Below are 21,604 nucleotides of genomic sequence, written 5' to 3' on the forward strand. Positions count from 1 at the left end.
TCACACAGAACCCACAGTCACCCTGGCCCCTCGCCTCTACAGACCGCAACAATCCCCACTGTGATCAATTCAGTGTCAGGATGGCTCTAGGTCGCCTGCATCCGTCCAAGGTGTCTTTGAGTCTAATAGCTCTCAGATCATCCTCCACTGACTCGGCCCTGTTTACGCCTCCAAGGTGCCCCCCTCCACAGGAATACACACAAAAGAGGCTTTCCTAAAAACTTCACTTCACGTGTTTCGCTCACCTCTTACTTTATTTTAAAATTAAGTTCAAGATGTGGTATCCACTTGGCTCGCTGCCTCTCAGATCAAAGGTGGGTCCATCTGCTTCGTTCCCGAAGTGTGGTCTCCCTGAGATCCCGAGTTTGAGGGATCCCTTGTGCATTCTTTTTAGTTGCAAATTCGGCCTACAGTATTGTCTTTTTAGTGGAAGACATGCTCATTTGGATTTATACATACCAATAGCTCTTTCTTTTGCTCTTAAGTCAGAACTAAACTCAAGCTAAATTGATATTTACTTATTTCTTTAAGAAGTCCTTTCATTCAGTCATTCCATAATAAGTCCATTTCTGAAATTCTCTCTGATGTAAATTGGTTGGAGGGAAAGTTGGTTTCAGGACTTGCTGTCACCGCTAGGTAGTAGTTTGTGTTATGGACATGAGTGGTTCCATTCTATATCAATAATAATCCATGTTTTTGATCCTGTCCTTGTTGACTCACCCCGAGATCTGAAAGCCGTAAGCCCCGTTTCCGTTTTTGGTGTGCAAAAGAGCAGAAAAGTAAATAAATAAAAACAGTATGGGGATGAGGTAGGTGAAAATGGGTGGCTATTTACCAATAGACTATGTACAGCTGCAGCGATCGGTTAGCTGCTCAGATAGCAGATGTTTGAAGTTGGTGAGGGAGATAAAAGTCTTCAACTTCAGCGATTTTTGCAATTCGTTCCAGTCACAGGCAGCAGAGTACTGGAACAAAAGGCGACCAAATGAGGTGTTGGCTTTAGGGATGATCAGTGAGATACACCTGCTGGAGCGCGTGCTACGAATGGGTGTTGCCATCGTGACCAGTGAACTGAGATAAGGCAGAGCTTTACCTAGCATGGACTTGTAGATGACCTGGAGCCAGTGCGATCCCAGACTGTGTCACAGCCGTGACTAGGAGACCCATGAAGCGGTGCACAATTGGCCCAGCATCGTCTGGGTTAGGGGAGGGTTTGGTCTGCCGGGATTTCCTTTTGCTCTAGCGAATCCTTTTGGTGGGCCAGCAAACTGCAAGCTGACTTCGGTTGCCAGCTGGACGACGTTTCCTCCGAGACGGCTGGCTTCCTGAAGCAGTGCAGCTTGGAAGCAGTGCAGCTTGGCAGGGTTGTGTTTTTCGGAGGACACATTGGCTCTCGACCTTTGCCTCTCGCGAGTTGCAGGGATGGGACAAGACTATAACTAACAATTAGATATCAAAATAAAGGAGTAAAAGTACAAAAAATATATAATTAAATTTGAGCTCGAATGGAATCCAAAAATTAGAGCTGGGTCGAGGGAAACCCGGGTCAGCGCAGCCCAGTTTCACAACTGCTGCTAGCTCGATTGGAATTTGAGCTGGTGACACAAAGCAAGCTCATCTGGGCTTGTTTTTGTTAGCTAGCACATGGACAAGCAGTACTCAGACATGACACAAATTACCACCAAAGCTGTATCCTTAATTTCTTTTTTGCACTACACAGTAAGCTGGTAGGAGAACAGTCAGCTCTCAAATGCTAGCTACCTAATGTTAGCTAGCAAATCAGAGTTGAAACAAGCTAGCAGAAATTTTAGCTGGGCAGGTTGTATTGAAAGCTAGCTAGCTACGACATCATATCAAATCTATCATCTGGTTGGGTTGGTTAGCTAGCTAATAGCCAATGCATTGGCAAGCAAGGTAGGAATTAATCTAGCTAGCCTGTTATGCTAGCGATGACACTAACCATTTAGCTAGCTAGCTAACGTCAGCAGGCTAAATATATGGCTTTGAGTCTGACGGGCAATGGCAGGAGTATGGGGTAACGTTACTTAAAGCATGGTGAGGGTGAATTAAACTCTTCAACATTTTGCTAGCTAACTAGCAACATTAGTGAAGTCAGCTGTTGTCACATATTGGCTACCTAGCAACATGACATAATTCTAATTCTAATTTCTGGAGGTTCTAATTTCTGGAGGTAGTGGAAATGCAATTTGAGCTAGCCCACCAAGGCCAGCCCAACCTGGGTTGACTTCAAAGAGCCAAGAGCTGTGGTCATCATTAATGTATTACATTAAATAGATACAGTGCCTTGGGAAAGTATTCAGACCCCTTTACTTTTTTCACATATTGTTAGGTTACAGCCTTATTTTACAAATTGATTAAATAGTTTTTTCCCTCATCAATCTACAGTACTCACAATACCCCTTAATGATAAAGCAAAAACAGGTTTTTAGACATTTTTTCTAATTTATATTTTTTTAAACTATATAATTTACTTAAGGAAATATACAACGGGGTTGGCAACTAGGTTTGGCCTCCAGCCAATTTGTTCCTGCACTTGTAGCTAGTTGGCGGGCCAGAACATAATTAGTCTATTAGAAAATAGCCTTCTAGCTACCCAATTCATAGCCCTACATTACACATTTAACACACAGGGTTAGTGGGATAATCAATTCAATGATGCAATAATATAGATCTGATTACAATAATAATAATAATAATATATGCCATTTAGCAGACGCTTTTATCCAAAGCGACTTACAGTCATGTGTGCATACATTCTACGATAACAACATTAGACCATTAGACCATAACAACATTAGACCATAACAACATTAGACCATTAGACCATAACAGCATTAGACCATTAGATCATAACAACATTAGATCATAACAACATTAGACCATTAGACCATAACAACATTAGACCATAACAACATTAGACCATAACAACATTGGACCATAACAACATTAGACCATAACAACATTAGACCATTAGATCCAACATTAGACCATTAACAAACATTAGACCATAACAACATTGGACCATAACAACATTAGACCATAACAACATTAGACCATTAGACCATAACAACATTAGACCATAACAACATTAGACCATAACAACATTAGACCATAACAACATTGGACCATAACAACATTAACATTAGACCATAACAACATTAGACCATTAGATCATAACAACATTAGACCATTAGACCATAACAACATTAGACAATTAGATCATAACAACATTAGATCGTAACAACATTAGATCATAACAGCATTAGACCATTAGACCATAACAACATTAGACCATAACAACATTGGACCATAACAACATTAGACCATAACAACATTAGACCATTAGATCATAACAACATTAGACCATTAGACCATAACAACATTAGACAATTAGATCATAACAACATTAGATCGTAACAACATTAGACCATAACAACATTAGACCATAACAACATTAGACCATAACAACAATATCTTTATTAATAAGCCTACCTAGGCTACTTTATTATTATAAGATATCGTACCATATTTCTCCAAATGCCAAACCAGTGTGTTGTGTTTGCAACGAAACTGTTGCTGCATGCGAAGAATTCAATCCGAGATGTCAACTATGCCCATGGTACTTTCAGTAGATTTTCCACCCCAAACATGAAGGAGGTAGGCCTATTAGGGGCTCCCGAGTGGCGCAGTGGTCTAAGACGCTGCATCTCAGTGCAAGAGGTGTCAGTGCAGTACCTTGTTTCAAATCCAGGCTGCATCATATCTGGCTGTGATAGGGCGGCGCTTAATTGGCCCAGCATCGTCTAAGTTTGGCCAGGGTAGGCCGTCATTATAAATAATAAATTGTTCTTAATTGACTTGCCTAGTTAAATAAAGGTTAAAGAATGCATAGTGACTAGGTGACTGACTAAGAATGTATAGTTTTCTAGGCCTTCTAGGTATTTGCTTTTAAATTAATGTAATATGAGTACTGCCACTAGGCGGAGCTGTGATGTCAAATGGGAGCGTTAGTAAGATTGTGAGACCTTGGAGGTTTCGTCTTAAATCTTGGAGGTTTCTTCTTAAATCTTGGATGTTTCTTCTTAAATCTTGGAGGTTTCTTCTTAAATCTTGGAGGTTTCTTCTTAAATCTTGGAGGTTTCTTCTTAAATCTTGGAGGTTTCTTCTTAAATCTTGGAGGTTTCTTCTTAAATCTTGGAGGTTTCTTCTTAAATCTTGGAGGTTTCTTCTTAAATCTTGTTTCTTCTTAAATCTTGTATTTTAATACATCTTGGAGAATGCCTACTACTGAACACCACTAACATTTCTCAGTCTCATCATTTTATCCTGTTAAATCATGTATGTAATGTGCAGAAGTGCAATATGACTCTCAAAATATTGAAGTAACATGGTTAATTACATGATCCAGGAGTTTGGTGACGTTTGAAGGTTTTAATAAAGTGAAAAACTTGTTGGTATTTTCCCCATTGTAAGTAATGGAGGTTGGCTAGGTTGTTCATTTTTTATATGTAAGAGAAGGGATTAAGATGGCATCCAAACTTTTTGTACTTGTTTTAAACAACATTTTAGCTGCCATTTGTTTTATTTCCTATGAACAAAGGCTCAGTTTACTGTAGTTCAGGGAATATATGTAAATATGCCAGGTGATGATAAAATGTGTTAAAGTGTTAATATACATATAATATACAAGAAAATTACTTTTAACAGTTCGCTAGCTTGATGCTAAACGAATTTAGCTTGGCTGGACACTAGCTAGCTCTAGGCTAGTTAGTTTGGTCAATGTTAGCTTACATTTAGGTGGTTTAGTATAATTGTTATAGCATTGTTTAGCACCGGCCTCCAGTAATTTACTACTTTTCAACATTGACACTGATAGTACAGTAAGTTATATATAATGTGAATGTGTTGAAGAATGGTGATAGTTTTTTTTTTACCTCAGACCTTTTGTTTTTTTGGAAACTGGAATATGGAATGGGAAGATTTAATACAATAGAATTGTCATGCATAAGTGATTGTGACAACAACAAAAAAGATGAAGAAAAGATCATATTTTAATCTTGGAGAATGCCTGAACACCACTACCGTTTTCTCCATCTCATCAACCTGTTAATTCAGGTTTATTTATCTGCTGGACACGTCTCAATCCGAGGCGTGTAACAATTACTGACAGTGTGTATGCGGTAACGTTACTGACTCGAAACTAAACGAGAAGTCACACCAACAATTTTAAAGATATGATACCTAATTCACTTTTTATGATTTATTTTCTAAACTAATCCAATTATTGAATTATTGTGCACATTACTGAAGTGGTTGTTCCAGTTTAGTTTCCTCCCACTGTTCTTAACCCTGGCAGTCATTATGAATGCAGGTTGCAGGTGAATAAAATATTTATCTGTTGGATAGCCAAAGCTGGCTAGATTCCAATAGAAATTACACCTCACTTTACAAGCCAGCATAATGTCATTTACAGTTAGGGTTTCAAATTCCAGGTACATTTCCCAGATTTTCCAGAAATCCTGGTTGGAAAAAAATGTGCTAACAAAATTGCAGGCCTGATGTGGCTTGCAAACTATGAGTTTATAGGCCTTATTATAGATGGTGCAATTATAATGTTAATAATCACTTAGGGACACACTTGGTGAAGGCCACAGAACCAAAAATGAACAAATTCAACAACCATTCCTCTTTCATGAACAAATACAGTCATGGGTGGTAACTCTACAAGTCAATCGAAAAGGCAAGGCGCACTGGGAAATGATTGGAGGCGTGGCTTAGTGGGGCTGTTAAATTCATGTACACATACACAAAAAAACTGCATTTGTATTACTCATATGAAGGTTGTACTGCTCACTTCAGCTATTTAAGTTTCTTGAGGATCCGCCCCTTTTTTTCAATTTTCGCCTAAAATGGCATACCCAAATATGCATATTCTTGATAGCATTTGAAAAGAAGCACTTTGATGTTTGTGGAAATGTGAAATTAATGTAGGAGAATATAACACATTAGATCTGGTAAAAGATAATACAATGAAAAAACAATGCGTTTTTGTTAATTTTTTTATACAATCAGCTTTGACATTCAAGAGAAAGGCCATAATGTACTATTCCAGCCCGGTGCAATTTAGATTTTGGCCACTAGATGGCAGCAGTGCATGTGCAAAGTTTTAGACTATTCCAATTAACCATTGTATTTCTGTTCAAAAGTTTGTATCAAGAATCCCCAAATGTGCCTAATTGGTTTATTAATAACTTTTCAAATTCATAACTGTGCACTCTCAAACAATAGCACGGTATTCTTTCACTGTAATAGCTACTGTAAATTGGACAGTGCAGTTAGATTAACAGGAATTGAACCTTTCTGCCAATATCAGATATGTCTATGTCCTGGGAAATGTTCTTGTTACTTAAAACCTCATGCTAATCACATTATCCTACGGACCCATTGAACCTGTAGAGGATAACTTGTTTTTTTTTCAAAAATTTGCGCATCTTGTCAAAGGTTTGAGTAGCCAGACCCTATCCAGTTTTACAGTATGCCAAAATGGGGTGTTGTTCATAATAATCATAGCCCATGGGGTGAAACTCCTGCCGAAGCACACACTGCGCGCCATTTAATTGACTGATTTCGCTGACCTGATGGGCGATCAGAGCAGTGGTGGAGTCAGTGGTCTAAATTGGAGATCATATGGCGATCATATGGAGATCATATGGAGATCATATGGGGATCATATGGAGATCATATGGGGATCATATGGAGATCATATGGCGATCATATGGAGATCATATGGGGATCATATGGAGATCATATGGAGACCATATGGAGATCATATGGGGATCATATGGAGATCATATGGGGATCATATGGAGATCATATGGAGATCATATGGAGATCATATGGCGATCATATGGAGATCATATGGCGATCATATGGAGATCATATGGGGATCATATGGGGAACATATGGAGATAATATGGAGATCATATGGGGAACATATGGAGATCATATGGAGATCATATGGAGATCATATGGAGATGTTCGTTCAGTAGGTCTGGAGGATCCAATCAGTTTAGATGCGGTGAAAAGTTCAATAGTAGGCTTAATAGCCTATACACTTTATTTTTATACAAACCTTTAGAAGCAGTAATATATCTAACAACATCACTACCAAATTACACAGATGGTAGATCTTTTTTATTTATTTTCACTATTGAAGTTGCACATCAAAATATTTAGAGTCCTATGAAGGTCTTCTCTGCCATTCCTCGCCTTCACACACTAGGGCTGCAAAGAATATAAGGTTGCTATAGACCTAAATGGGAAAAGCATTTTCCCCGCTCACACCAGGAAGTATTCATACCCCGTTACTTATTTCACATTTAGTTGTGTTACAGCCTTAGACCCATCTCCACACAATACCCCATGAGGACGAAGTGAAAACATGGTTTTAGACATTTTAGCAGATTTATTGCAAATGAAAAACAGAAATATCGCATTTACATAAGTATTCTTTCACACCCCTTAGTCAATACATGTTAGACTCAATGTTTATTAATTATGAAATTATGAAAGATATTAATAACATTCTACCCATGAGGCCACTAGAGGGCGCTTCTGGTCATTCTACAACAGGTAAAGGATACTATGTGAAAACTGTAACTAGGCCATTCAAACATTCAATGTCATGTTGGTAAGAAACTCCAGTGTATATTTGGCCTTGTGTTTTAAGTTATTGTCCGGCTGAAAGGTGAATTCCTCTCCTAATTTCTGGTGGAAAGCAGACTGAACTAGGTACTAGAGGCGGCAGTGTAGCCTAGTGGTTAGAGCTTTGGACGAAGAATCAGAAGGTTGCAAGTTCAAACCCCTGAGCTGACAAGGTACAAATCTATCGTTCTGCCCCTGAACAGGCAGTTAACCCACTGTTCCCAGGCCGTCATTGAAAATAATAATTTGTTCTTAACTGACTTGCCTAGTTAAAAAAAAAATTAATGGTTTTCCTCTAGGATTTTGCCTGTTCTATTCTGTTTTTTTATCCTGAAAGATTCCCTAGTCCTTGATGATTACAAGCATGCCCATAATGATGCCACCACCAGTATGCTGACAATATGGAAAGTGGTACTCATTAATGCATTGTATTGGATTTGCCCCAAACATAACACTTAGTATTCAGGAGAAAAAGTTCATTGTTTGACACATTTTTTGCAGTATTATGTTCTAGTTGGAACAGGATGCATGTTTTAGTTTCTTTCTTTTCCCTCTGTCAATTAGGTTGGTATTGTGGAGTAACTACATTGTTGTTGATCCATTCTCAGTTTCCTCCTATCACAGCCATTAAACTCTGTAACTGTTTTAAAGTCACCATTGGCCTCATGGTGAAATCCCAGAGCTTTTCCTTTCTTTCCAGCAACAGAGTTAGGAAGGACGCCTGCATCTTTGTAGTGACTGGGTGTATTGATACACCATCCAAAGTGTAATTCATGACTTCACCATGCTCAAAGGTGTATTCAATGTCTGCTCTTAAACCTTGTGACATTTCTGTGCAACTTCTGGTGCACGTTTACTGTGAACACAGAGGCTGTACCCACTTTAATTTACTGTTTTAACAGTGTCCAATCAGGCTACTCTGGCTATTTGATCATAATGTAAGCCTACCAGAGTGGCCCACCATAAAAAACTATGGAGAAAATGGAGAAAATGCATCACATAACATTTTAATATGGAAATAGTGGTTATATCCTTCAGCCTACGGTAGTGTAACAGTACTCTTCTGGCGTTGTGTACATCAGTCATCGACACGGAACTCCAATATGTAGCACCAATCATGTAGCTTTATTCTGATAAGAACGACACAAAATTGCACGTCATGCAATGCACGTCTCACCATCCAACTCTGCACTCACGCACTGTACAAAATATGAACCCCCCCACCAGACACAGTAAGTTGCTAGCTAATACTGGCGGGAATTCTCTACAACAAAATGCACAACAAATATTCTCCAAAAACCGCTGCATCTTATGTGTGATGTTTGAATAACATTTACGAACTATTTGATATAAATTGTGCATTTAAATCATCACTTGAGAGCATAAAATCACTTTTGACGTACGGTGCTTTGCAACCAACAACTTACCGCTGGTTTGGTGCTTGTTCACTGGGACGATCCTAAATGGAACATCCCCCCTCATAAGCAAGCTACGCAAACCAGCCAATAAGATGCCATGTTGAGTAGGTGAAGGCAAGACAAACTCAAACCCATTGGCTTAACAATAAAGTGGCAATGGGAATCACCAATATAACCCTGTTATAGTAGCAACCAATGTGTGGTGTGGTGTTCAATGTAGGCCTGCATTCCACGAGACTTTGAAAAAACATGTAGGGCTTGACACAAACCTGTTTATCCACTTGTCCTTCAGAGGAGGAGCTGACTGAACATTTTGTAGTGTTGTCTGATGTAAGAAAACAAAATGAAATTCATTATTATTCCAATATCATTTTCTACAGAGAATCAGACACATTATGCTACAATCTACCTATATGGCTACTTCATTTATTCAAGCCTGTCTCAAAATACAACACTGCCCCCTTTAATAAGACAGAAAAGAGCTCTTTACCTGGGTCGCTTTTCAATGATGGCTAGAAATGTAAACATCTTGTTCTCTTCTAGGAAGCAATCACTCTCACATTGCTAACTACAAATTAGCTATAACTGCGCAAAATAATTTGAACAATTGTGCATACGTGAGAACATGCAGCTCTCGCTTTGATCTCAAAACAAGCGCATAATAATGCTGTAAAATAGACCACTTCAAAGTGAAAGGCACGAATCGATACATGGCAATGGTTTATTTGCAGCTCTGATCGGTTATGGCACACGGGTCTGTGTAGAGTAGAGGCCTGAGTCATGCCTGTCAATGCAATACAATCAGGGGCGCAACTTTGGTTTTAGAAGTGGGGGGGGACATAACCTGGCAGGGGGTCCTCCCTCACAATTTTTTGGAGCCTCTAAAGCTCCTTTCCTGCATTTCAACTAGGGCTTACCCCAACGAAAAATATCTCTGCCCAAGAGTAGTCTTTCAACCAATTGATTGGTCAAAATGTGAAAACATGTCTTTTTCCATATACTGTATAGATAGATACATTCTATGTGTTGTAATAAAATCATCTGTATGTACTGAACTTGTCTTATGCTTTATGCATGGTGTTTTATTAAATACTGAAGACACACAAGTGACTCAAGAGGGAGCCAGAGATCAAGATAATCAGAAGAAACAAAATCTGTTCCCTACCCTATCCTACCACTACTGCTAGCCTTTGCAGATTCTGCCGTTATCCTCCCGAAGTTGCTGGTAATAGGTTACAACCGTGGTCGGCAACCTTTTTTATTTGCAGTGACAATTCATCTTACCATTTACACCAATCTGCATGCCACAAATGATTTTCATATGTAAATCTTCGTGGAACAGTTTTATTTAATTTATAATAGTCTTTGTATCTCAAAATCATTGTCAGAGGTTAATCTACATCTAAATCTAAATGAAAATTATACAAATCTAAAAGTAACATTGTAATAATATAATAATAACCTACATAAAGCCAACACATAAAAACATTGCAGCCTGCAGGTCGAAAATACTTAGCACTGGATCAGATCATTACATTTTTAATGCCGAGTGGTTATCGAAAGGGGGAGAGCTGGAAATACTGTTAACCACTTGCTCCTACCTGGCACGCAGGCGTCCCATCTAGAGCTCTGGAAATGCAAATGCCCTACGCTAAATGCTAATAGTATTAGTTAAAACTCAAACGTTCATTAAAATACACATGCAGGGTATTGAATTAAAGCTACACTCGTTGTGAATCCAGGCAACAAGTCAGATTTTTAAAATGCTTTTCGGCGAAAGCATGAGAAGCTATTATCTGATAGCATGTAACACCACAAAAGACCCGCAGGGGACGTAAACAAAATAATTAGCATAGTCGGCGCTACACAAACCGCACAATAAAATATAAAACATTCATTACCTTTGACCATCTTCTTTGTTGGCACTCCTAGATGTCCCATAATCACTATTGGGTCTTTTTTTATTATTAAATCGGTCCATATATAGCCTAGATATCGTTCTATGTAGACTGTATGATAAAAGAAAAAAAGAGCGTTTCATAACATAACGTAATTTTTTAAATTCAAAAAGTCGACGATAAACTTTCACAAAACACTTCGAAATACTTTTGTAATGCAACTTTAGGTATTAGTACACGTTAATAAGCGATAAAATTCATCAGGAGGCGATGTAACTTCTATAGGTGTCATTTGGAAAAAAACATGGCCGAGAGAGCTCGACCAAAACATCCGGTCGGAGAACGGAGGGAAGGAGTTCCCTTGAACCGGTTAGACCAAGAATCAATTGCGAATCAAATAACAAGACTCTAGACAACGTGTGGTGCTGTCGGCGCTGAAACCTCGGTCTCATGTAATTCGGTTCACTTTGAACAATTCCTGGAAGTAAGCGCAAGGATATTTATTTCCATTTTCAGTGATCAGGTTTTCCTGCGCTATTCGAAGAAACTCACGCTCTGTTAAAGTCACAGCCGTGATTTAACCAGTTTTAGAAACGTCAGAGTGTTTGCTATCCACACATACGAATCATATGCATATACTATATTCCTGGCATGAGTAGCAGGGCGCTGAAATGTTGAGCGATTTTTAACAGAATGTTCGAAAAAGTAGAGGGTCGACTTAAGAGGTTAAAATACTTTGAGGAACTATTGTCATTCTGAATTGATTCTAAAAACAGACTTTGATTACTTGCTGTTTGAGGTGAAGAATGGTGGTGAGTTAAGAATATCAGACATCCCCAAACAGGCACATTTATGCGCATAGAGTTGCGTGCTTGCCAGGTAGACTAGTGCTACCTCTATATGCGTAATCAGGTGCGTGTCCTTGCTCAACATTGTGTTTCAAACAAAAGATGATGAATAAATTGACAAAACTCGGATGTGCTCTGCCTACAACTGTGAGGACAAACGCTGGAGATGAGAAGCAGGGAGTGAACATTTAAAGAAACACGGGCAGAAACAGAATCTGGAAAACAAAACGACAAAAATACAGACACGGTTAACCAACGGAGGAACAGACAGACATAGATGGGGCAATCAACAAGGTGAAGGAGTCCAGGTGAGTTCAATGAGCGCTGATGCGTTAATGATGGTGACAGATGTGCATAATGAAGGGCAGCCTGACACCCTCAGGCACCAGAGAGCGGGAGTAGGCGTGACAACAACAATAACTCTTGCATAATTTGTTTTGTTTTGTTATGTTGCTTTGAAAGTGGATAATATTGCATTGATTTGATCACAATTCCCACAGTAAAGGGAAAAGTTGATAGTGGTAACTAACGATGAAAACTCTAAAAAAGTGAAATTCAATCTCGAGCTTCTCTGTGTAACTGGGCTTGAACCAGGGACCCTCTGCACACATCGACAACAGTCACCCTCGAAGCACCGTTACCCATCACTCGACAAAAGTCACAGCCCTTGGAGAGCAAGGGAAACAACTACTTCAAGGTCTCCGAGCGAGTGACATCACCGATTGAAACGCTATTAGCGTGTACCCTGCTAACTAGCTAGCCATTTCACACTGGTTACATCTGCACAGGCTGATTTTTTTCTGAGACAGTCACTTGGGAGCAGCGCCACGTGCCGCTTAGAGGAAACATTTGGGTGTGAATACTTTCTGAAGGCACTGTATATATTTAATGTATTAATTGAATAGTGACCACAGCCCTTCCGAAAATACATTTCAATGTATTCAATGTATTCTATTTCAATGCGGCTGTCAGTGCAGCTTTACTTCTTGGCTATTATGATATATCTGGCAGTTGCTTCTCTGTACTCCTAGGTGGAAACTATAGGTGGAAAACTACACCAGTACCACGTTCTGTCATGGTCCTAAAGGGCCATCTACAACAGTAGAGTGAAGGAGTTGAGTCGCCAGAATAGAATTCTAGGAGACAGGTACCAAAGGGGATGCACATTTTTATTACACGTGTGGTTCGAACCACAATTTTATTCTGACAACATTTACCAGAATACCGGTTGTTTATGCTCCAAATAAACAACCCAATTCATGCTCAATATTCAACATTTTGTGTGTACTTCTGTGTTTGTCCCTGATATCCTGCTTTTGTTCCCAAGCTTTATCTGTGATCTGTCCTGATGGTAAAAACTCGGAAATGGCCAATTCTAATACCTTGGTGAATTACCGCTTCCTCTAAAGACGGGGGTTGGCACAGCAACAATGGCTGCCCACGTCAGCAAGTTGGGTTGAGACGCACAGCATCAAAGGGTTGCTGGCTCTGATACTCTGTGGAACAACGTGTAAGCCTACTATTGTCCTGCCACTTAACTAGTGGAGCCGTGCACAGGAAACCATGTTCATGATCCCATAAAAAAGTTTTTTTTGGGGGGGGGGGGATTAGGTCTTTACAATGTGTCATTTTGAGAAAGGCAGTTATGGAGGAAGATAATATATACAGATCAAATCTTCAGAACAAATAATATCTTCAGAACAATGGTCAGAACAATGGCCAGCACAAAGGTCAGCACAAAGGTCAGAACAAAGGTCAGCACAAAGGTCAGAACAAAGGTCAGCACAAAGGTCAGAACAATTGTTAATGGATCACATACCTGTCAAGAGTGTGAACATGCATGTACCTACCTATGCTAAATACTTGTCAACAATAACCTCTCCGAACCTTACAACTAATCAGAGAGCAGGTAAGGGTTTAAATCGCTCATGGAAAATGAAAGACCATTATATATGATGCCTACAAAAACCCTCACATTTAAGTGTCCCTAATACCTATGTAATACATATTAGGTACATATACCGGTACAGTTTATGTACACCTTGTTAAATAGGACTTAGGACTGTTATACCCAAAGACTTTTCTGAAGATTATTATCTCTTTCCCTCTTCGGGATTTCAGGACGACTATCTCTTGTCACGTGTGCTGACATGTTGTCAAACAAAGGGGTGGCTAACACCGCAGAACAGTGTGTGTGTGTGTGTGTGTGTGTGTGTGTGTGTGTGTGTGTGTGTGTGTGTGTGTGTGTGTGTGTGTGTGTGTGTGTGTGTGTGTGTGTGTGTGTGTGTGTGTGTGTGTGTGTGTGTGTGTGTGTGTGTGTGTGTAATGTTATGTTAACCTCTGACATGATGTCCAGGGGTGGGGAGGGGGTCAGGAAGGTGTTCCCAGAATGGGAAGTGTGGCGAGGTGTTTATAAAACTCATGACGATGTTTACACAATCCTGTCTTCTCACTCTCAGACAATGCTCAGGAGAGGAAACGGCTAGAACATTACTGTTTGGACTGCCACTGTGCGCTACCTTAAGACAGAAGGGGGATACTACCGCCGAACCACACCACTACCAGGGACTGAGTTTTCTATTTATTTGGTATTTAATTTGGTCTTCAAGAAGTGGAACCCATTTGAACCATCTTAGTTCTGTCTGGGCTTGGCTGGAGTAAGGGTGTTCTGTACTGTACTGTACTGTACTGTGCATCTGAGGCTGAGCACCCATGTACAACAGTAGCTACTCCCAGGCCAAGTTTGGCTTGGAGGCCAGGAAGAAGATCCAGAAGCCCAGTGGGAAGAGCTGTGGCTACTACATGAGGGTTGTCTTCTTCTTCTCCTCTCTGATCCAGTCACTCATCATCGTCAGTCTCGTTCTCTTCCTGGTCTACGGGAGGTCCCCGGACGCGGCGGCCGAGAGCCGGGTCCGAGACCTGGAGAAGAGCTTCAACCGCCTCTCCGTTGACAACATGAACCTCCGGCAGCAGAAAAAGAATCTGACGCTTCTCCTGAATGCCACTCAGACTGACAAGATGCGCAACAACAAGGAAATGATCAATCTGCGTCAAATGGCAAACAAATCAGTCATATTCATCACCCATCTCAGAGACCAAGCGGTAAGTGCTGAGACTGGTTCAGTGGTCAATGCTAGAGGGCTGCGGTGGATGTTTTTTTGATATTTTGAAATACTTTAGAGAATAGTTTGTGTTTTATATTCAACACAACGACATCAGTACATACAGTGGGGTCACAGTGAATGGTTTATTGAATATTACAATGTCAGGTTAGTTGTATTAGTGGATAGACATTTTTAATGTTTATTTAGATTTTAGTGTAATTGAACATGAAATAACACACCTAACAACAAACATTCAGGTACATTATGTATATTATATGCATTAATTTCAGCAAATGTATAACTGAAAAGGTTATAACAGTGTTATTTCATAAACATTAGCAATCACTAGTTACGTTCAGATTTAAGTTTGTCAGTTGTATGAAATATGTGTATAAAACAACTGTCAACAATAATTAGCTGACAAAATGTGATGCATATCTGTTATTAATATCCACAGAATCAATGCGATAACGATAAGAGGAGCTGTCAGATTCAACTTAGCATGAACCGATGCCCCAGAGCCATGACACCAATGATAACACTAAATGGTAAGACAATTCAACTTTAAGGCAAACCAATGTTTCCATTGCTCTGCTCTGCACTAGAGTTGCATATGTTCAAACGTCCACACAGAATCTCATCCTTGTAATTCACAGATGAGCTTTCCTATTCCTACTAGGTTTCCTAACTTTCCTAACTGGTATTTCTTTGAACAGGAATAAGCAAGGAGCAAATTACAACTTGGCAATGATATTTTGTCTTCACAGTTTTAGGAAAATGCTTGCTGTTGTAGTACCTAAGTAAGAACAGAAATCGTGAAAATATAATTTAAGTGATTTATTCGCCGTTCTGAATTCACTTAAAACCAACACAGGGCTGGGGTTCAACCCAAGCCGCCTTGTAGCGTGCTTGGTTTAGAGGGAATTTTCTGTTGAGCCCAAATCTGCGGTGTTTACTGTGAATATTATATCCACAACGCAGGAACATTGCCTTTAAAAGGTGCATTGTCGACAGCGCTCCTCAGATTGAATCCAGGACAAAATCTGATAGTGGTTCAGAAGTATTAACACAAAACGTGTTTCTTTCTTTTTTTTCTTCCTCAAAAAACATTTCCAGGCAACAACAACAATATACATGAAAACCAGGTCCAGCGACTGGAGCAATTGTTAAAGCTAGTGAGCGCCAACTTCAGTCAGACGGTGCAGTTCATGAGGATTGAGATAGAGAACACAGCCAAGGACCGGGACACCCTCACCTTGGATGCCATCTCCCTCCGGAGGGACAAGACCTCCCTGCTGAAACAGCTGGAGAGCTACAGGAAGAAGTGCAAGGAGGACTTCGTCCAATCCCTCGACGGCATCTCCAACGTCTCCAAAGCCTTCCTGTTGAAGATCGACACCCTCCTGCCCAAAGTCAGCCCCTTCCTGCTCACCTGTGAGAAGCAGCGCGACCACCTGGACCAGATCCGCAACAACTGCTCCAGTCTGTCCCGCGAGGTGGAGACCAAGTTCCAGCACTACCTGGACAACGTAGGCTCCCAGGTGTCAGAGATCCAGGGCCGTAGCGCCAGGCTGCAGGCGGAGAAAGACCAGCTAGCCGAGGACCACAACTGGTGCAGCCATAACCGCAGCGCCATGGCCCTGGAGCACCAAGAAAAGTTGCAGAAGACCCAGGAGAAATACGACCGAGAGATGGAGAAGCTGCTGACGGGCCGCATGAGGCTGCAGGGGGACAAGGACCTGGGGGAGACAGCGGTGAAGGTGAAGGAGGGCGAGATCAAAATCCTCAACGACAAGATCCGGAGCCTCAACGCCTCCCTGGCCAACTGTGGCTCCAGGGTAATGTGGTTTAGTACTGGGCTTTCATCCAAGTCAGAGATAAGGGGCGTTTAAATATAGACAGAAAATGATTTAGAAGTCAAACTGAGGCCAGAAATTGTTTCCGTCCTTGCTGTAGGGATAGAGTTGAGACACTGGTCAAAAGATCTAATCATGTAAATGAGATTTACGATGACAATTATCTCGAGGAAAAGACTTTAGTTGAAAATGAAAGCTATGGGAAAGTAAAACATGTATCCAGAGGTGTGTGTGGGGGGGGTCCAGAATAGGGGAGGGTTGTCTAACTTTAGTTTTTTCTTCATGGAGGGATGTGTGTTTTTTTATTGGACACAGGGAGGGTATCTTTTCTGCATCTTTTCCCTGGTTTACATTCACACTTTTGTAGGCTTTACTATGTAATTTCTTCCATCCTAACTACATTTCTGCATCTGCTTGAATGCGCATCCCTGATATCAAGGTGTTTTGTTACTTCCCCTATGCACGACGCTTTTCAGCTCCCGAGCTATACCACAGCTCCCTAGCTATACCACAGCTCCCTAGCTATACCACAGCTCCCTAGCTATACCACAGCTCCCAAGCTATACCACAGCTCCCGAGCTATACCACAGCTCCCGAGCTATACCACAGCTCCCGAGCTATACCACAGCTCCCTAGCTATACCACAGCTCCCGAGCTATACCACAGCTCCCGAGCTATACCACAGCTCCCTAGCTATACCACAGCTCCCTAGCTATACCACAGCTCCCGAGCTATACCACAGCTCCCTAGCTATACCACAGCTCCCTAGCTATACCACAGCTCCCGAGCTATACCACAGCTCCCGAGCTATACCACAGCTCCCTAGCTATACCACAGCTCCCTAGCTATACCACAGCTCCCTAGCTATACCACAGCTCCCTAGCTATACCACAGCTCCCGAGCTATCTATAAATAAAGATGTTCATGAGAGAAGAAGGGCTCTCCCAGCCAATGCAAAATTAAATATTTGAAAACATGGTAGGATACAGAAAGGCCAAGGGCTGTAATAGCAGAATTGAAATAGTACTACAATTGTATTGGGGATGCACGGGACAGACTACGATAGAGGCACAGCAGAAGAGCACAGTGCATGACAAGTGCATGACAAGTGCATGACAAGTGCATGCTCAAGGTATAACGTGTAGGCTTTAGTGCCAGTGCCCCTCCCACACGCCCACTGTTTGATAAATGAGCGATGCGTCTTCAGAGAAGCGGTGTGACCTACACAGATCATTCCTTGGAAACAGAGGGAAGATCTCCTAGGACCGTTTAACCGCTACCTCACCTTTCACACAGGACTCTACCTTATGCTGTATCGTTTTGAGGGTGCGCTCCATGCCTTCACCCCATCACATAGGACAGTCTATTGTGCTTCTTTTTTTTTGCCACAGGAAAGCACCCACTTTTCTGTCTACCCTACGCCTGAGTGTACACCCCCCCTCCCCCAGTTCGTGCTTCCAGTTTGCCCCGGGATCCTCCTGGGTACCTTGGAACCCAACCTCTGCCTGTATGCCTGGGGTCAGCGGCAAGCTGTGTTCTCTCTCCCTGGAGCTTGTGGTTTATACAACATACAAGCTTCTCCAACATTTGTGTCGAGCCTTGAGCATTTGCTTGGATGAAAGCGAGTGTATTGCACGAGAGAGCGACAACGACTCCTGCATTTTTTGGGGGCACCTCTCTGCAAGAGAAGCCCCCTAACTAGCTAATGGCTATCTTTTGATGGTGGAGGCTATTGTATTGCAAAATATTTTACAGCCCAGAAAGGGTCGTTCCACCAGAAGTATCTGAGGAACCAAAGGGACACATTTTTCAAATGAGCAACTCATAATCCTTTACATACATTTTTTTTAAATGTATTTGAGTCATTCAGCATACACTTTTCCAGAGTGACTTACAGGTACAATTCGGGTTAAATGCCTTGCTCAAGGCCAGATCTACAGATTTTCCCCCTAGTTGCCGACTTTTCAGTTACTGGCCGAACGTTCTTAACTGCTAGGCGACCTGCCGCCCAAGCTTTGAAAGTCCAATCTTTGATGATTTGAATCAGGCCTGTAGCGCCAATGCAAAAACAAAAAGGTGCATCCCTTTGTGTCCCCAGCACCAGGATTGAGAACCACTGCCACAGTGAAATAGCTCACATGTATTCTCAAAGAACTATATTTGATGTCAGTATTTTCACGTCATTCTCTTTTGTCTTATTATGTTTCAGACCGGAACGGGTAGCCCGGGTGCAACTGGTAACACAGGGACGGGCTGGGTAGGGCCGAGTGCAACGGGGCAAGGTAACCGGGGGTCAACTGCTGGAACAGGATCGATGGCAGGATTAGGTGGGTGGGGCGCATCTGCAACAGGAAACGGCAATACAGTGTTTGGCAACACAGGAACGGGCGGGCCAGGGTCAAGTGCAACAGGAGTGGGTACTAGGGGATCAGGAGGGACTGGACTGAGTGGTGCCGGGTCACCATCAGGTGTTGCAAAGAAAATTGGACCAGGCTTGGGTAGCCCCAACAGTTACAGTTTAGGTAAGACATACTGGTGCCAAGGCTTGATTTAAACATCACTTCTTATTAAGACTGATATGCTGTGGGTGATGGCTAATGACGTTGTTCTGTTGTTTCCACAGCAAATATCAATCAATACTTACGCGAGCTGCAGCAGTATTCCAAGCCCAACTCCGGCTCAGAGTGAGTTCAAACCCCCTGTACAGCAAAGTGACCCGTAAGATAAATGTGTTTGTGCCAGAAATGACCGCGTTTCTAGATGTTTGAATTCAACGCGGCTGAGAGAACGTTTAATGATTACGTTCAAATGTGATCTGCTGCCTGCGGTAGACACAATGGACTGAACAAGTATTTGTATTGTCTCTTCTTGTCTGCAGAGTATCTGGGTAATCCATGGCACCTCAGAGGAAAATGGAGAAGGAATTGGGACCCTCTGCTATAAAACCCAGTCTCCTGATATTGAGTTATGGTATGTTAATACACTGAGTGTACTAAACATTAAGGACACCCGCTCTTTCCATGACACAGACTGACCAGGTGAATCCAGGTGATCAGCTCTGATCCCTTGTTGATGTCACTTGTTAAATCCACTTCAATCCGTGTAGATTAAGGGGAGGGGACAGGTGAGAGAAGGATTTTTGAGCCTTGAGACAATCTAGACACGGATTGTGTATGCGTGCCATTCAGAGGGTGAAGGGGCAAAACAAAAGATGTAAGTGCCTTTGAATGGGGTTTTGGTAGTAGGTACCGGTTTGTGTCAAGAACTGCAAAGCTTCTGGGTTATTCACCCTCAACAGTTTCCTGTGTGTATCAACTTGACAGAACTGTGGGAAGCATTGGAGTCAACATGGGCCAGCATGCCTGTGGAATGCTACCTACACCTTATAGAGTCCACGCCCCGAAGAATTGAGGCTGTGGGTGCAACTCAGTGCTGGGAAGGTGTCCTTAATGTTTTGTTCACCCAGTGTATGTATAATAACATTTCTATCAGCCGCAGCTGCATTGTAATATATCATAAAAGAAGGTCTGTTGCTTCTGTGACATGTATTCAAATTTTTGGCACTTTTTTGGGGGCTTGAACGTCATTGGTAAACAAATACGAATGCAATATTATTTGAATATGTTGATTTAGTCAGGAAAAAGGTGTGAAAGTCATAAATAATCTGTTTTTAAATGTACTGTATATACTTTTATTAAAACAAAAGGGTAGTTATTGTAACTCCGGTTCTACGAATGATGTGTGACGACATCCGTGTTTAAGGCACGACTCTGAACACCGCTGATTTTCACAAACATGTACCCCATCCAAGACGGATATGAATTGTTTGTCCCCATTTGCGTCACCCATTGTGAGGATAATAGTCCCACGGCTGACAGTCCCTCCCCTTCGTCACGTTACAGACATCATTTACTGGAAGGCCATTTTATCCGACCAAGATGTTTATGTTTACGTCTGCCAACCTGTCAGACCGATTGGAGCGGATGGGAGGGAAAGGTACAAACACTGGCGTATACAAAACCCAACACTAACAATACCTCCTGGGCTACAGACTATATATTTCCATACACTTATTAAGAACATGAAACAACTCTCATAAAAAAAACTTTGAGAAACGGAAGGATAAAGTCATCCATCAAATCTTCAGTATGTTCTTTCCCCAAAACCAGCCCCTAAAATAGCCTTGGACACCAAGCAATGTTTTATTTTGTTATTGCTGTGTCTATGGGATATATGAACTATTGGAAATAGTATCCTAGCAACCCCTTGTCCAATAATACAAACACTAACTTTATCCGTCTATAACAGCATTCTTGCCTCAATGGGAAAGTATCATGCTTAAATTACATCTAGGAACATGCCAACCCAGATATTATACACTATGCCATTAGGCCAACAGCTTCTATCCAAAGCAATTTACAGTTAAACATGCATACATTTTTTTTTAAATGTATAGGTGGCCCCGGGAATCAAACTCACTATCCTAGCATTGCAAGAACCGTGCTCTACCAACAGAGCTACAGAGGATCATCCATTGTGTACCACAGCTCCATTTCAATTTGTCTCAACGGAATCTCGAAAGCGTCCCATAAACCATTTGCACGGCGTTATTCTATTAAATTAGCACATCCTGTTCCATTTCTGAATCAAAGTCTATCTGGCACACCATCTGGCCTACATTTAAGCACAATTAAAGTAGAACGACTGAGAAATGTTGGTGGCAAAAGCCCCGTTGGAAACAATGCCCAAGGGGAC

The 21,604-nt window shown here is 41.4% G+C and overlaps 1 protein-coding gene across 1 annotated transcript; it reads left to right on the forward strand.

The window, feature by feature from the left end:
* The first annotated feature begins 14,328 nt into the window (after positions 1 to 14,328).
* Positions 14,329 to 20,569, forward strand: LOC124009772 (plasmalemma vesicle-associated protein-like). The gene is made up of 6 exons (XM_046321924.1): positions 14,329 to 14,991; positions 15,451 to 15,541; positions 16,110 to 16,831; positions 19,059 to 19,371; positions 19,473 to 19,533; positions 19,728 to 20,569. The coding sequence occupies exons 1-6, from the start codon at positions 14,602 to 14,604 to the stop codon at positions 19,738 to 19,740; spliced, it is 1,590 nt and encodes a 529-aa protein (XP_046177880.1). The 5' UTR covers positions 14,329 to 14,601; the 3' UTR covers positions 19,741 to 20,569.
* Positions 20,570 to 21,604: the final 1,035 nt, after the last annotated feature.

This window comes from Oncorhynchus gorbuscha, linkage group LG22, assembly GCF_021184085.1.
Source record: "Oncorhynchus gorbuscha isolate QuinsamMale2020 ecotype Even-year linkage group LG22, OgorEven_v1.0, whole genome shotgun sequence".
In the NCBI taxonomy this organism is placed as follows: domain Eukaryota; kingdom Metazoa; phylum Chordata; class Actinopteri; order Salmoniformes; family Salmonidae; genus Oncorhynchus; species Oncorhynchus gorbuscha.

Coding starts and splice junctions, on each gene's coding strand:
- LOC124009772 (XM_046321924.1), top strand. CDS start 14,602: ATGTACAACAGTAGCTACTCCCAGGCCAAGTTTGGCTTGGAGGCCAGG. Junction 14,992..15,450: donor CCCATCTCAGAGACCAAGCG/GTAAGTGCTGAG, acceptor TAATATCCACAG/AATCAATGCGATAACGATAA. Junction 15,542..16,109: donor ACCAATGATAACACTAAATG/GTAAGACAATTC, acceptor AAACATTTCCAG/GCAACAACAACAATATACAT.